This window comes from Stegodyphus dumicola, chromosome 8, assembly GCF_044657685.1.
Source record: "Stegodyphus dumicola isolate Sdum_Otavi_A_Nest chromosome 8, ASM4465768v1".
Taxonomy (NCBI): Eukaryota; Metazoa; Arthropoda; class Arachnida; order Araneae; family Eresidae; genus Stegodyphus; species Stegodyphus dumicola.
In genome coordinates, this window is record NC_140775.1 from 192,077,300 (window position 1) to 192,095,643 (window position 18,344).

An 18,344-nucleotide genomic window follows, 5' to 3' on the forward strand; every position below is an offset into this window, starting at 1 on the left:
TTAACCTAAAGTTTCTACAGTGGCGCCCGAACTAAAAGGTTGTTTTCGCCCCCAGTTTTGATGGAAAGCACCCCGGGGGAACGGATGCGAGGTTCTCCCTTCTTCCCCTACCAGAAACCTCTTGAGAGGACTTTCGGCTACCCGCATATTTAGAATGCTCCCATGCCGCACGCACACAAACAAACAAATTTACAAACATCCATGCCTTCTTCGGGATTCAAACCCGGGCCCTTCGGCAAGGCAGTCAACGACGCTAACCATTGTACCGGTTGGGCGGCAAAATTAATCACAATACTAGCTACTAAATGTAAGCCTACCTTCTTTTAAATACGCTGGAATTTTTGAGTAATGTTCAAATTGTGTTTGTGCAATGTTCAATGAGTTAAATGTTTGAGCAATGTTCAATGAGTTAAATACGCCGGAATTTTTGAGCATAGTTCCGAGTTAGAATCTCAGATGAAAATGGATGTAAATTATTTGTCCCTTCTCATACGAGGCCCCCCTATTAGAGCATCTATAATAACATGACTACCGTTCCGGCCTTAGTATGGCCAACGCTTTAACTATTTGTGCCCGCCGTAGGAAATTAAAAAAAAAAAAAAAAAAAAAAAAAAAAAAGGGGGGGGGGAATCGGGGAATATTTTCAAGGGCTTTCGCTTTTACGGTCTTCAAATTTTATACCATCTGAAAATATAAAGACGAATTTAGTCTTACTTTGAGGAATTTACCAACGATATCTCCTTTGATTGCAAAGATACTTGCCTTCGCTGCTTACCTATTGTAGCACGTGTGCAAAGGTCTTAAAGTTTTGATACGTATGCCAGTTATGGTTGCAATAAAAATAATTATTGGGAAGATAGTTCATGAATGCTAAGAATTAATCTTCTACATCTTTTTAACTTTTGTACCAACTTGAACCGTATGGAGGAAACAACGAACTCGAGAACGAATTGGTAGGTTGGCAGAGTCGTTAGGGTTTTTTGAAGCAGGGGGGGTGAAAAATGTGCAATGTGTGAAAAATGTCCGGGACTCTAACCTGGACCTCTCGAATACGCGTCGAGTGTGCTTACAGTTACACCACGAAGGCACACAGAAAGAAGGGAGAAAATATCTTAAAAGGTACTTTAACTCTCATGACATTTAGGCACATCTTTTATCGATTTTAAAATCAATTATCGATTATTTTTATCGATTTTTTGCACGCTATTAAATGTTAAAGAATAGTAATTTTATATATTTTTATAGTCCAAAATATTCCCGATTTCAGTACAATGTAAAGTACATTTGTTCTAAAAGTAAAGTACATTTGTTCATGTCTTATAATTGAATAACAAAGATGAAATGATGATGAAATGGTGACATCTTTCAGCCTTTCGTTTTAATTAGGAAAATATAAATTAATCTTAGCTTTGAGTAAGAGCTCCTAGCAGCTCGTAAATTTCTCTTTTTCAAGGAGTCAAAATTTTCTATTTTTTCCTCCTCTCCCCGTTTCACTTTTTTTTTTTATTTTATTCTTCGCTAATGTTCTGATTCTCCTAATTTCTTTTTCGATATTTATAAGGTTCTGATTTTTTTATTAATATTTTAATTTTTAGTCCAAAGGGATTTGAATCCCGAAGGACTATTAGTTTCGTTTTGGCATTTTGCGTCGGACTCATAAATGTCGGTTCACTTTTCAAACTGTTGCCACAAAATGTTAGAGTCCTGCATTATATTTGAAGAAATTAAATAATGAAAAATCTGCATAAATGATTGTCTATTTCTCGCATTGTGATAAAACAATGGTACATAGAGCCATCGAATTTTGAATGACGAAATCCTACTGCGAATATGGGCATCTGAAATCCCAAATTTGGAATTTGTTTTATTATAGATTTTTAGTCCAAAGGGATTTGAATCCCGAAGGACTATTAGTTTCGTTTTGGCATTTTGCGTCGGACTCATAAATGTCGGTTCACTTTTCAAACTGTTGCCACAAAATGTTAGAGTCCTGCATTATATTTGAAGAAATTAAATAATGAAAAATCTGCATAAATGTATGTATATTTCTCGCATTGTGATAAAACAATGGTACATAGAGCCATCGAATTTTGAATGACGAAATCCTCCAACGAATATGAGCATGTGGAAGACCAAATTTGAAATTTGAAATTTGTTTTATGATCGATTTCCTATTTTTTAAAACTTTGACGAATTTTTGATTAACAAACTCAAGGATTTCAAAGCGAGCAATGGCAACGTTGTGCAGAAAAAACATTTTTATCTCCAGCGCGTGAGTCTCTGTATCGGAAATTCTAAAGATATGCTCGTTTTAAAACTATTTTGCGATATTGCTGTTGCACTGGATCTTATGGTTTAAGTGCGAGGAACATGATATTTAATAAAGAAAGGTAACACACAAAATGTTAAAAAACGCCCCTTTGGACGTAATTTAAAATCTGAAACATTTCAGAATTTGTTTTTGTTAGTTTCATGTGTAATTCTGTTAGTGATTCGTTTCTGAATTGATCTTTAAGATTTTACTTTGTTGGAACTTCTGTTATTTTGATATTAATTTTTCTTCCTATTTGTTCATATTGTTTTGCACTTTTTATTAGTTTGTTACTAACCACGATTTAAAAACGTTTTTCCTTTTTATTTGTTTTCGCTAATTCTGTTTTTGTGTTTTCTGACGCTTTTTATATTGCATCTTTCTTAAATATATTTTATTTTCCCCTCTTTTTTATTTTATCTCTTTTAATTTATTTGTCGGTTGTATTTCGTTAATGTGTTCTGACATAATAAAATAATAGTTTTTAATGCAGATTTATTGCATTTATTTTATTTCTTATTCTAGTTTTTCCTGTATGTGCTTCTATGCTTATTATATCCCCAAAGGAAGTGTGAAAAGAATTACGAAAAGAAAAACAAGTCTCAGAGTTCATTAAAAGCACACTTGAGGTAAGGTGGTACACGCTTGATTGTTCTTTATATTGATTCTAGATTTATACTTTCAAAATTTCGCAAAATAGGATGCTAATTGTAATAATGATAATTATGATAATTGTGTAAATTAGAGCAGGGAAGTTTCTGGAAATATATTATTTGGTCATAATAAATAATAATGAATGGTTTCAATTCTTATGGCTTGAGTTTACATGTATACTTCCAAAGTTTTTTAAATATGGAAGCTAACACTATACCTACGATAACAGTGCAAATTAGAGAAGGAAAAATTACAAAGTTTCGAAAATATGATAGCTAACTTTGTACTTAGATAACAGTGTAAGTTTAGAGGAGGGAAAGTTCTGTACATATAAAATGCAACTTATTATTTGGTCCATGAAAGAAAAAAGGTTCATTTAATGAAATGTTCGTTATGTTTAATAAATTAAATAGAAAGCATTTCTAAGATTTACGAGCAGAATTAGTCGAGATATTTCAAAACTAATTTATTGATTTAGATAAGTTTTTTGGTGTTTACCAATAAAAAAATTTAGCAGATTTTGCTCAACATTTTGGGAGAAACCATGAAATAAAAGTTGCTTGTTTCGATAATTAATGCCTCCATAGACTACAAAACAGTATTCATTATTAATTTTGCTAATCGGTTCCATGAAATTAGTAATATCACCAGAATTTTGCGCTTACAAGTGTGAAATACCTTATATTTAACGTTTAGTGATCAGACATTTTGTTTCGCGGTAGCGAAATAAAATTTAGGTCTTTGTATTTACAAAGTTTCTCCATATCTTATGAAAAACAACATAATATATAAGATAAATCTCATATCTTATGAAAAACCACAAACTGTGTACGGTAATTAAGATACAATAAAACGCCGAACAAATATTCGTTTAGAAGTCAAACAACAAAATTGAGCGGTATTTTTTCATCTACATAGCTTTTATCTTACATAGCTTGCTGCTTTTCATAAGATATGGGATTTATCTTACATAGTTTGTTGTTTTTCATAAGATATGGAATTTGTCTTATATAGTTTGTTATTTTTCATAAGATGTGGGATTTATCTTACATAGTTTGTTGTTTTTCATAAGATATGGAATTTGTCTCATATAGTTTGTTATTTTTCATAAGATGTGGGATTTATCTTACATAGTTTGTTGTTTCTCATAAGATATAGGAGGATTTATCTTACATAGTTTGTTGTTTTTCATAAGATATAGGAGGATTTATCTTACATAGTTTGTTGTTTTTCATAAGATATAGGAGGATTTATCTTACATAGTTTGTTGTCTTTCATAAGATATAGAAGGATTTATCTTGCATAGTTTGTTGTTTTTCATAAGATATAGGAGGATTTATCTCACATAGTTTGTTGTTTTTCATAAGATATAGGAGGATTTATCTTACATAATTTGTTGTTTTTCATAAGATATAGGAGGATTTATCTTACATAGTTTGTGTTTTTTCATAACATATGAGATTTTCCTTAATATTAATATTAATTTAGAAGTCAAAGAACAAAAATCAAATATATTTTCAAATTTTCACAGGACTAGTTTCGATGGTTTTACAGAACCATCATCCTCAGCTGCAAAAGCGCAACTGAACGAGATAAGATATAATGATTAGATAAGAAAGCCTGGACAGGAGATAAGCGACTGGCGCCATCTGTTGATGAAACCAGAACGAAACATAATTTCTTTAAAGGCTGAAGGCAAAGATAGATGGAATTAGGGTCGTTAACTAGAACAGAAAGATTTTTTGAATGTGAACTGCCTCTATAAAATCCAGTTTAACAATGGAAGATTTTTTTTGAATGATTTTGGCAACAGAAAAATTGAAAGTGTGATTTTCCGACCAACAATATTGGGCAACAGAAGTTTTCCGGGTTTTCTTTTTTCTAACATATGCCTCAAGTCTTCAGCCTTCTCCATCTTTGCCTTCAGGCTTTAAAGAAATTATGTTTTAGTTCTGGTTTCATCAACAGATGGCGCCAGTAGCTTATCTCCTGTCCAGGCCTTTCTTACCTTATCTAATCATTATATCTTATCTCGTTAATTTGCGCTTTCAGAGCTGAGGATGGTGGTTCAGTAAAACCATCGAAACTAGTCCTGTGAAAATTTGAAAATATATTTGATTTTTGTTCTTTGACTTCTAAATTAATATTAATATTAAGGAAAATCTCATATGTTATGAAAAAACACAAACTATGTAAGATAAATCCTCCTATATCTTATGAAAAACAACAAATTATGTAAGATAAATCCTCCTATATCTTATGAAAAACAACAAACTATGCAAGATAAATCCTTCTATATCTTATGAAAAACAACAAACTATGTAAGATAAATCTTCCTATATCTTATGAAAAACAACAAACTATGTAAGATAAATCCTCCTATATCTTATGAGAAACAACAAACTATGTAAGATAAATCCCACATCTTATGAAAAATAACAAACTATATGAGACAAATTCCATATCTTATGAAAAACAACAAACTATGTAAAATAAATCCCACATCTTATGAAAAATAACAAACTATATAAGACAAATTCCATATCTTATGAAAAACAACAAACTATGTAAGATAAATCCCATATCTTATGAAAAGCAGCAAGCTATGTAAGATAAATCTTCCCACATCTTATGAAAAACAGCAAAATGTATAAGATAAATCCCATATCTTGTGATTTATGAATGAGCTGAGAACACTTTTGTAAAACTTCTATACATGATTTTGAGAAATTCTGTAGTTGGAAATCATTTGAGCAGTTTATATAAATTTAATACTGTAACGTTCGCTTTCTCTGAAGAGCATTCCTTCGTTCACCCATCCTCAAAGAACGGGCAGAGAACCCTCTTCTCGCCTCCGCCAGAAGACAGGGCGGAACTCCCCCCCCCCCAGGCCGGGAGTAAGAAGATATTGAGATTGGGAAAAGGGAAGAGGAGACGTGGGTTTGCGAGCTCTATTGTAGTGAAAATATATTCTAAAGTTTTTCTCAAATGTAATTTGTGCATAGTTGTATGTATATAAGCAAGTATTTAGCCGAGAACAAGTTTTGTTTATCCGACGATGTTATAACTATGGTATAATACTAATCTAAAGCTGAAGTACGCTACGTTTAAGAAATTTAGATTCACTGGAACTTTTCTATTATTATTATTTAGATCCGCTGTTGGAGACAGCAGATTAACAGCCGAAAACAATCAACCGACAGCCAACCATATAAAACAATCGACAGCCAACCATATTACTTAAGTGACTCATCATATGTCTCATATTATGGTCTTCTTTTGTACTACTATGTCATTCGAACCAGTTTCATTCATAGAAAACACGCTGCCTTTATAAAAATGTTTCACTGGGCCTTTGCTGTTCATTTGCTTTGCTTTGTACTGAAGAACGAAGAATTGTGGTCATGTGGTGCTTTTGGAGATCTGAATTACTATATCCTTTGACTGTTTGTTCCTGTCAAAGATGCAATGATCTGGATCGTTGATCGTAATAAGCAACCATATATAAAAATTATAAGAACTGGAGGCTCCCTTTAACCCACCTGGGCACGAGTGTCTCCATAGCTCCAAAGAAGCGGCCCTGTCTTTCCACAAACGAGGGCAGCCAGCGGCTCAGCCGCCCCCCCAAACAATAAATAAAAAAATTAATTAAAAATGAGGAAGCACATCTAACAAAAAACTACAAACAAAAACCACAATCACGACATGGAACATCACATATATTTAAAACTCGTATAAATACAGAACTGTTTTCGCTTCTGTTACTTAACCCAGAACTACTCTAACAGAACAAGAAAATGGCTCAGTTTTTCTCAAGCATATGAATTTTTCCTATTGAAATATATCAGCTGCAGTGCTTAGGCGCAAACAGAAAGTGTAATACTAATACAAACAATAAGGGGAACTAACTAACTAACTAAATTTATACCTGCCTCGCTAACTTAAAAGCACTACAGGGACTGAAATCAGTCAGAAGCCACCCTAAGGATGGAAAAACACCCCTGCTGGGCCCGGGGTCTCACATTCCCGAGAGACCAACAAATTTAGAACTCCCTCCGCTGATCGCTCAACGAACAGCAAGCCCACCGCTAAACACGGACCAGTCAAGACCACCGTCCCGGCTGGACCGAGACAACGGTTTGGTGGGCGATGACAACTTGGAGCGATGTCTGGCCGTTGATTGAGGCTACCTGCCAGCACTACACGGGATGCCCCTCTCCTTAGGCTTTACATGGAATACCAAGGACAGCAGTGACCAGACTCTCAATGGTCCAGTTTGCTATTTGGCTACCAATACCCTGGTGGAGGGGACTAACACCTCCCGGCCCATGAAGAGCAAGTATAGACTTACCCCATGGACCATCAGGAACCGCCAAGTTCAAAAATATTATACGCCGGTGGCCGAGACTGCCTAGGTACAGATCCTAGCCAACACTGCGCAGAGTACTCTACTTCGACCCCCAGGGGAGAACAATAAGGGGAAAACTTACAAAATGATATCTGAAAAAGAATTCGAAATTTTTACCTGGTTTTCCATTTGGGAAGCGTAACCGCTCTCCGAGGCTGTTGCATATTCCAACCTGAGTAGGCAAAAGGCAAGGAAAAGTAGATGTATAGAGCGCCACCTACAGGGACTCCCCCACTTTCTGATATCCATGCGGGGAGAAGTATCGCTGTCGTTTGCCCTGGAAAGAAAATAGGGAATTCAAATTATCAAGTGTCAAGAATGGAAATAACAAGCTGAAATTTAAAACAAATCTCTCTCTCACTCTCTCTCTCTATATATAAAGAAAATTTCCCGTTTGTTTGTGTATAATTAATATAAATCTATAGTTTTTATTCGATCTTGAGCCGACCAGCGGCTGAGCAGTAATGTCACTGAAAACTGGTAGTTCGGTCGGGTTTGGAATACCTGGCGAACGGAATGGCTTGATGGGTATTTTCGTGGTTTTCCCCATGTACAACGTGTATACGAGCATATTTTCCTGAGAAGGTCCTCCACAAAGGTATTCCTTCCCTTAGGCAGATAGCCCATAACTAAATAGTGCTTTGCCATAACTAAGTAAACCAAACTATTCCAATCTTCACGAAACTTTGCGCTCGCGATGTTTGAAACATGGTCACTGTCTGCATTAGGTTAATTGGAGTCATTAGGTTAATTGGAAGCAGAAAAGATGAAAAATATACAACCGCCTTCCCCGGGAATCGAACCACGGACCTCTGGAATACCGGCCCAGCGTGCTACCGTTACACCACGAAGCCACGCTAGGGAAGTGGGAGAAAATACCTTATATACTCCCCTTTTTAAAGGGCGACTTGGGTTTTAGGGGATCTAGTCGCCAAATCCTGGGTGCGGAGAATCATCATCCACAACCCTTTTAATTCGGGCGCCACTTATAATGTCATTAGGTTAATTGGAAGCAGAAAAGAGGAAAAATATACAACCGCCTTCGCCGGGAATCGAACCACGGACCTCTGGAATACCGGCCCAGCGTGCTACCGTTACACCACGAAAGCACACTAGGGAAGTGGGAGAAATACCTTAAAAGTTAAAGCCCATAATATGTTACGTTAAAGTAGTCTAATAGTGAAATGTTTATAAAAAATGGAAAATATTATACAAAATGTGCTTGAATAATGTCGTCTCCAAATGCTGGCAGGTTATTCTGTCGTTAACAACGTGGAAAAAATGTCCATAGCCGTATAGAGGAAGATGCTTAGTTTATGAGTTGTAAGATGTTGAACATCAATGATGAGGCAACGCCAGAATTTTTTTCACGAGTGCCTGCTATCTGATGAAATCTTCAACAGATTCTTAGGTATCGGGAGGAAAGGTCACCACGCGCGTTATCTTTTTGCGCGACCGCTAATACATACAATCACTTCGTATAAAGAAACCAAAAGGGAATTTATTCCCATTAAAACACACACGAAAAAAAAAAAAAAAAAAAAAAAAAAAAAAAAAAAAATTAAAGAATAAATATGTGATGGTGGTTAATGACTTTTTTAGCTGCTAAAAATGAAGTTATTCAGCGCAAATTAGCCTCCAAAAGAGAGTACTTCAGTTACAGGAAAGCGAAGCAATTAAATACAGATAAAATATTTTTTTAAAAAATGAAATCAGTTAGCTTAATAAAGAGTGATTTGACCCTGCTTAGGAACTTACGGGCGTGCTTATTAACGAGAAATTATTCATTGTAATTTTCTTAAAGCAAATGCATTACTTCGCGTTATTAGTAAGAAATCTTTCTCATCTTGAAATATTTTGTTCTTGACGTCCAATGGCAAAGTGCTCTTTCTGTACATCTGGGGTGTAATTGTAATCATCTGATTTTAATTCTGGAAATTTTCCTGCGTACATTGCGAAAAAAAAATGGGACAGTTCTATATCTCCCGATCTATTGCGGGCCCACCAGCGGCCGAGCGGTAAAGTCGCTGAACACTCGTAGTTCGGTCCGAGGTTCGAATCCCGCGAACGGGCTGGCTGCATGGGTGTTTTCGTGGTTTTCCCCATGTGTAACGTGTATACGAGCCAGTTTCCCTTAGAAAGTCCTCCACGAAGGCATCTCTCCCCTTAGGCAGATAGCCCTAGTGTGCTTTGCCATAATTAAATACACACACACCCGATCTACTGCGCGATTCACAAAATTCAACTTGCTTTTTTTAATGCCAGGAAAGCTCGACTTAGGATATATATTAAATTTATATATATCATTGTTCTTATATAGGTATTTTGACACAAAATCGGATTTGTTTTGAAATGACATGCCAATTTTTCCCATATTTCGATTCTACGACTCAAACGACTTTAGCAATACTACTTTAGCAAACGCAGAATTTTTGTTGTAAATGTAAATTTTTTAGTTTTCATGAAAAGGGATAAGTTTTCGAAATTAAATTTCCCCCTCTGAGTCGTGTTAGATCCAAATGAATCTCATCAAAAAGTAAATTTATTAATCTGTGTTAAATCCGAATCGTGTGAAATGAATATCAGTGTGTAAACATACTCGAAATTATTACTAATTGAATTATTTATTCATAATTACAAGCTAAAAGCAGCAATAATGTGAACTGAATAATTATTTAAAACTAAAACAAAAAAGAAAAATCTGAAGGCTTTCAGATGTTATATTACGTCCAAAAGGGCGTTTTTTTAACGTTTTGTGTGTTACCTTTATTTATTAAATATCATATTCTTTGCACTTAAACCACATAAAATTCATTTCAACAGCAAAATATTTAAAAATGGCATATCCTTAGAATTTCTGATACACAGCCTCGTTGGAGATAAATAGGTTTTTTTTTACGTCCATTGCTCGTTTTTACGTCCATAGGTTTTTTTTTCGTCCATTGCTCGCTCATTGAAATTGTCGAGTTTGTTAATAAAAAATTCGTTAAAATTTTAAATAGATGATAAAACAAACTCGAAATTCAAAATTCGGCTTTCCAAGTACCCATGTTCGGTTGGAAGACTACGTTATTCAAAATTCATTATTATATTTTTTAATTAAAAAAATTAATTAAATTATATTTTTTCATAACACCTACGAAAATTAATTAATCTAATCATTTTATATTTATATATAAATTCAATAGCTCTAGGTAACGTTGCTTTTTCCCAACGCGAGAAACATCGTATTGTAGAATTAGTAATGTAGTTATAGAATTATCAACAATTTAGAAGTTGATTAAGTGCGCTTAAGCCTAATTATTTTTTACCATAGCAGCCATATTGGTTTACGTTTGAATCTTAGTAGAATACTGAATTAAGTCAGTTTCTGGATCTTCAGTGTCTTTTTATCCAGTAGGACCAAAATAAATTTTTAGTTATTCAAAATTTTACGGCTCTATGTACCGTCGTTTTTTCACAATGTGAGAAAAATTTATGCGTTCATGCAGATTCTTCTTAATTTTGTTTCTTTAAATATAATACCCGGCGATAATATTTCGTGGCAACAGTTTGAAAAGTGAACTAACGCAGAAAATGAAACGACGCAAAATGCCGTTTTGAGACTAATAGCCCTGAGGATCTCAATGCCTCTTTGGACTAATAACTAATATAAATAACAATAAATTTCCGCCAATCAAATCCAAGCAAATTGAAAAACTGTTAGCTAATTCCTTAATTAAAGATACGAAATGCTTCCGAGTAAAGTTAAAGAACATTTAAAAGTACGTGTAAAAAAATAAAAATGCGAAGTATTTTAAAATAACAGTTCCGAAATAACTAAAAATTTCATTGAGAACTGTCAAGTCAATTCACGAACGAGTTATATCTAATTCAGGGTTATCAAATTCACTTAGGTAATTCATTCGTGAATTAACTGCGGAGATATCAATTTTCCTTATTACTTGGAAGAGAAATAAGCTGATTGTAACATTAGAAAGTGCTAGCTTACTTTTTTCATCCCTTTAATCTTTAAATCTGTATTTTTTCCGTTAATATGATGACTTGTGTAGGAGTTGAGCGTAAAAAGTCACTTATTTTCCGTTAACATTAATTTTGTGTAAAGTATAGTGTTACAAATTGTTTAAAGCATTGTTTAACGATATTCGTACAGTAGCTTAAATCGATTTTGATGAAGGATTAATTTTAATTAAATTATATTTTTTCATAACACCTACGAAAATTAATTAATCTAATCATTTTATATGTCGCATGAAATCTTCGTTAAGAGGATTAAACATAAATATTGGCGAAGTTTATGGTTCTATTTTCATCATATGATATATATGTTTTTATAGGATTTATATGAAATGATATTATTACACGCAGGATCTAGCGGATAAAATACACACACACACAACTCTAGTGTAGAATTGGGTGCCCCTTCGATTGGCGACAATTGTTTTAAAATTTTGGCGATAAAACCTCACTTCTGATTACCACGTTGTTTTAGCTTCCGGATTTTATTTAAATGAAAATAGATTCATGTGTACATGGACATATTTAAGGCAGTGCGCAATGCCTAGTTTGTGCAATTCTAGGATGTTCTTTTAAGTAAAAACAGATCGATGTGTACATGGACACAGATGTTGTGCAATTCTTTGACTTCTTATTTTGGTTTTTGTGCAGCAGCCATCTTGAAATTGTGCTTACCTGGCGCCTATCTTGGCATCAAAAAAGAATCGCCAAGAAACAAGGGGCACCCAGTTGTAAACTTTTACCAAAAATTCGATACTAAAAGTGTGTAGCTTGAATAAAGAGTGAGGTTGGCAAAAACTGTTTTGGTGACGTCATCCTACACATCTCCTCTGTCCATGCGGCCACTTTCGACTTAATCGATCACACTGATTGGGAGTATGCGAACATGTGTAACTGTATTCTGCCGGAAAAAATGTCTAATGTAAAAACCGAACAGCGAATCAACATCAAGTTTCTTGCAAAACTTACGAAATCAGCCACAGGAACATTTCAACTTAAGGAGATGAAATTTTGTCTTCTGCACGTGTATTTGAATGGGATAAGCGGTTTTCAGAAGGAAGGGACAAAACACGCATGTCAAAATCAAAATTCAAGGTATTGTTAACTGTCTTCTTCGACATTAATGGAATTGTAATGATCGTGTGGGTTCCCAGTGGTCAAACTGTTAATCAACACTATTACACTGAAGTACTAAAAAGACTTCGTGAAGAAATTAGGAAAAAAAAAGGCCACAGTTGTGGAATGATGAATGGCTGTTGCACCAGGACAATGCACCCGCTCACACAGCCCTATCTGTCAAGCAGTTTCTGACGAGCAAAAACATTACTATGATGGGGCATCCTCCTTATTCACCTGATTTGGCTCCATGCGACTTTTTATTTCCTAAAGTTAAATCTTCCTTAAAGGAAAGCCATTTTACCTCAGCTGAAGAGGTTCAGCCAAAAACGGAGAATCTCCTGAAAGGCCTTCCATAAACCTCGTTACAGAACTATTACCAACAATGGCAGCATCGAATGCAGAAGTTTGGGAATGATGAAGGGGCTACTTTGAAGATGATAGATCTGATTCTGTAAGTACAATGATTTATTGGACCAGTCTCGTTTTTTTTCTGTCATACCTCGCATATTCAGAGAGTGTTCACACATTTTTGTAACGACTTTGCGAAGATTTATATACAAACAAAACTTATAATTTTATTTTCTAATATATTCAGTCTGATAGTCCTTTCTATTTGAACTATCATACTGCATCTTGATTTCCAAGATAAAAGCCTTTTTAAAATATCAAGGTTGATTTTTTTTCACTCTTCCTTCACAATCTTCCCGAGACCATCCTAGTGTTTAAAAGAGCGCTTTTTTTAAATGTCCAAATGCACAGTTATCCATAGCAGACACATTGGGGGTTTGGGTGGGATGCATTTAAAGGGAATGTCTTTAATTTGGATTTCGTTTCCGATTTTTTTCAAAAAAAAAAAAAAAAAAAAAAATAGAGCAGTAGATTTAGAGGTAGGGCTTGGAGCCTTATCCTGATGGAACTTAACAAACTGAAGCTTGTTTGGATACAGAGATAGAATTTCTTCTTTAGCCCACGGGAAAGCGCGTGGGGTGTATCATACCCCACCCCTACATAAAAGTGGAATATTACTAACTTGTGAATCTAAAATTCTATGCTGCACTCAGTAGCTGAGTTTCTAGTTGTGGTTGACTTTCAGAATCGCTTTTTCTTTGCCTGTGTGTTTCAGAAAAAGTTTTATCGGTATTTTGTTGGAACTGGCGTATGAGACACCCCACGCGCCTGTCCGCGTAAGTGTTTTTCTGACTGAATATTTAGTTCAGAAATTTATTTCTAGAGTGTAACAGTAAATATTTCTACTCTCAAGTGATTTTAAAGTACTTGACATTAAATTCTTAAAACTTTCTAACCGCATTATGGTAAAAAGAATGACTCCCTATGAGTTGAAGATGCAACGCCTGTGAGATTTATTAGAAATATTTGAAAGCGATGAAGATTGCATTTCGGAAACTGAAGATGAAACTAGGAATATTTTCTACACTGTTTTTGGTTTCGCAAAAGATAAAACATTAATTCCTAATGCTCCTAAAAAAGGAAAAACTGTTCTTATGCTTTTAACATTATACAACGATCGTACTATAGATGATACTATTGGAGAAAATAAAACATCAGGAATTATAGGTTTTTATAATATGACTAAAGGAGCAGTGGATATGGGGAATGAAATGTCAGCCAATTACTCAATTGCCAGTATAACAAGGAGGTGGCCAATGGTAATTTTCTTTCCTGCACTGAATACTGCTGTAATAAATGCTTGAATTATATTACATTCAACTGCTTCTGGTTGGTGGATTAGCAACTAGAAACAGAAGTCTGTTTTTGAAGGACTTAGCATTACAATTAATGAAAAAAATGTATTGAACAAAGAATCAGAGATTAATACTTTACCAAGAAACTGACGTAGTGCATGCAAAACAAAAGCAAAAGTTCCGACGAAGAATTAAAACGAATACATGAAATTTGAAACAACTAAGTATGAAAGATGTGATAAATTGCCCTCGCACCAAGGACAGAAGAACGTGAATGCAATGTTCAAAATGTGAAAACATTCTGTGCCAAGAACACATGAATGTATTTCGTTCAAAGTGTAAAGAAATAAAATAAGCATTGTGTATTAGAGATGCAATGAAATTTAGAGGCATGATGTTTATTTTTTATTATTTTCATTTATCTTAATTTTAACTCTAAGATTATTTCGGAAATTAATTTTTTGAAACCCAATCATTATTCACGTATTTATAATACACTAGAACAAGAAAAACAGCTTTAAAACAAAATAAAACTATTTTGATCATATTTTAAATACTGGGGTATGTGATACCCCATGCGCCTACTCTAGTAACTTTTCTTGGTGCGACTTCCGCCGGGTTAAAAATAGATGTTAAACATGTTTCTGATCGTAATCCGAATTAATTTTGAGATTTTTTTCTACGTTCTTTATTTTACGTTTTCCGTTATATGAGAATCCAGTAATAATCATAAAAACCTTTAGAGCTTTCCTTGTTTTCTTTGAACCAATATATTAAGTCTTTTTCTCCTCTTTTTCGGCATTAAATCGATCTTGTTCAATAGCAATCAGATAAGTATATACAAGCGTCATCAATTATAATATATTTTTTTTATTTCTTACCTTCCAAAATATTTTCTATCGGCAATCTTTATATAGCCTTACGTCGAGAAACATATTTAGGCGTTAGGCGATAAACATCCTGTTTTTTTTTTTTTTTGTTTTGATTAGCTTTAAATAAGATTTTATAATTTTGTTCCTTGTTCTTACAGATTCAGAGATATTTAAAGATTTTGCAATAGCTCTTTGGGCGGATGGATTTTCCTTTAAAATATGAGATGCGACTTAATAAAATCTGTACGTGTTGGGTATGGTTGTTCTGCCATTTTCCCAATCCAATGTAAAATTTGACGTTTTTTTCCTTTCAAATTAATTGTCACTTATAAATATTTAAACAATGCTTTTCACATTTTTTTTAATAACTGAATAAAAGTATTTTTTTTTTCGGACGGCTAAAAATATAGCCTTTGATCAATTGCTTATTGTTCAGCGACATTTTAAAGAAAAGAAGGTTAATCTTTACATTATGGTAACTTGGCGATTTTTTGGCGAACCTTTGGCGACCAACTCTGCTACAGCAACCTGCTAGTTTTCTTTTGGACGCCATTTTTGTTTTCACGAAGTAAAGGCTTTTTTTTTTTTAACTCAACAATCTGCTAGCCGAATTATGCTTATACTTGAACTTTTATGGAACAAAAATGCTTAATCATGACGAAGATTAGGTGCGAAATTGGAAGAAAGTGTAGAATAGCCCACTGCTTGCCGCGTTTTTAAGAATTGCATATACACGGTATCCATGTACACGTCGACCTATTTTCACTTAAAAAAACATTCCAGAATTGCACAAAAATGGCATTGCGCCCATTTTTGACTTTATCCATGTACACATCGACCTATTTTCACTTAAAAAGTCAAAGAAAATTGACAAAAATCCAATTCTTCTTACTCTTGTAAAAAGCGCCAAACAAATAAGTAGATGATTCTGCACTTTAGCAGCGAAATTGTTTCTGAGTGCTTATTAGCTAAAATCCCGACTGAAATTATCCGGAAAATGTCACATGACATGTCTCATGATCTCTCATTTCTCTGAGACAAAATAATCTGTGATTCGAACTGTGTACTTCTCAGATTATTGCTAAAGTCCTAGCTAGTAACCTTTATCGCCTTACCAAAATGTCGCCAAACTACCTGTTACCATATTCTAAAGATTAGCCTAAAAGAATATTTTTAATGCTGCAGACGATAGCTAAACCTTATTCCAGTTTGATACCAGTCACGTTTGTATCCTAAAATTAATGTTTAATTTCATGCAGAAAACCAAAATCATTACAAAAATTTGTAAACATCTTCTATATGTACACAGGTAGACGTCGCGTAAAAAGAAAGTGAACAGTTCTGTATCACCCGTTCTACTGGACCGACTGTCGAAATTAAACTCGCATTCTCCGTGTCTCGAAAGCGCGATTTAGGATATGTATTAGATTTATATATAACATTATTCTAACATAGGTATTTTGACCTTCTGAAATATCATACCAATTTTTTCCCATATTTCGATTCGAAGACTCAAATTATGCCAAAGTGCTAAGTTTTGTAAAAATCGCTCGAAAAGTTTTTAAAAAATAAGCTCTCAAAATGTTTGCCCCTCAGTGTTAGTTGAATTTGCTATATATTTATTAATATTTCTTTTTCTTTATTAAACTTACTTGATTCTTTCTTTCTCAGTTCGATATGTAGGTTCATTCCAAATAAAATTCGCAGATATTTTCTGATTTACAGTGTCTCAAAAAAGTGATGGGACACTTGTGCTTTACAAAAAGAAACTGCAATAAAATAAATTAAAAAAAACATGTAAAATTTTTTGTGGGTGTGTTTCATACTTAAATTTAGTAACAATTATTACATAACATACATTTTCTCAAAATATTAAAATATTAATTTAATAAAAATACAATTGTTTAGAACGGAGCAGAAAATGGCTCACTTAAGTGATGGGACACTTACTTTTCCATCAAATATTTATCCAAAAATTTTACTTTTTAAAAGGTTTTAATATTTTGTTGGATTTCTTTTTACTTTTAAAACATGATTTAATCTTCTTGGGATGGATTCGACTAATTTTTTTGTGATTTCTGGAGTGATTTTACCCCATTCTTCTTGAAGCTACGATTTTAATTGTTGTTTTGAAGAAATGGTGTGTTTGCGAATTCTTGATTCCAATTCTTGCCAAATATTCTCTATGGGATTTAATTGTGGAGATTGTGGGGGTGTTCTTATTATTTCAGGACAGTTATACAGCAGCCAGAGTCTAACGTTCAAAGCAGTGTGCTTGGGGTCATTGTCCTGGTAGAATTTAAAATCGTTATGAAGGTTCAATTTTCGTGCTGAAGATTTCAAATTTTGATTTAAAATGTCAATATACTTGTACTGATCTATTATACTGTCAATAAAAACAAGATTACCTACTCCAGCGGACGACATACACCCCCATACCATAACTCCTCTTCCACCATGTTTTACTGTTGGCACCAAGTTCCGTTTGCGAAATTCTTCCCTGGGTTTTCTCCACACCAATATTCTACCGTCAGAACCAAATATATTAAATTTACTCTCATCAGCAAATATAATTTCATTCCAGTAATCAGAATTCTTATTTATGTTGGATTTTGCGACCAGTCTGAGTTTTCGATTGTTTTCACTTAGGAAGAATTTTTTCCTGGCTGCTCTACCGTGATATCCAGCAGATCGAATTACTCTTCTAATAGTCTCAGAATTAACAATTACTCCATATAATGCTTGTAAATCAGCAGCAACTTTAGGAGCACTCATTCTTGGATTTTTTTAAAATATTTCGAACGATAATTCGCTTTATTCCATTGGATAGCTTTGATGGTCGGCCAGGTCTTCTTTTATCCTGAATCATATGATTCTTTTTATATCGTTTAATGATATTGAAAACTGTTGAAAGACTTAAGTTAACTGTTTCAGTAGTTTCTCTAATAGATTTTACACGTTCAATATGCAAATTAATAACTAATTTTCGAATTCCAGGCGAAGTTTCTTTTCGTTTAGCATTCATGGCTGCACAGAGATAAAAAAACACAAACATTCCAAAACAAACTGGAGAGAAATACTGCAGACGATTTTATAAATTATTGCCAATTGCTGAGTAAAAATAAAAACCCCAAAAAATATTTTTATTGCTTACTTCAGACGATTTTTGTTGCATAGTACGTAGTAGTATCTAATGGTTTCCCATCACTTATGTGAACCATTTTTTGCTCCGTTCTAAACAATTGTATTTTTATTAAATT

At 33.9% G+C, this 18,344-nt stretch overlaps 1 protein-coding gene across 1 annotated transcript in view; it reads right to left on the minus strand.

Moving 5' to 3' along the window:
* LOC118205105 (uncharacterized) overlaps positions 1-18,344 on the minus strand; it is a 366,244-nt gene that overhangs the window by 39,557 nt on the left and 308,343 nt on the right. The window contains exon 2 of the mRNA XM_085822858.1: positions 7,491-7,650. Coding sequence (XP_085678984.1) covers positions 7,491-7,502 — 12 coding nt within the window. The 5' untranslated portion in view covers positions 7,503-7,650. The remainder of the gene's footprint in view (positions 1-7,490; positions 7,651-18,344) is intronic.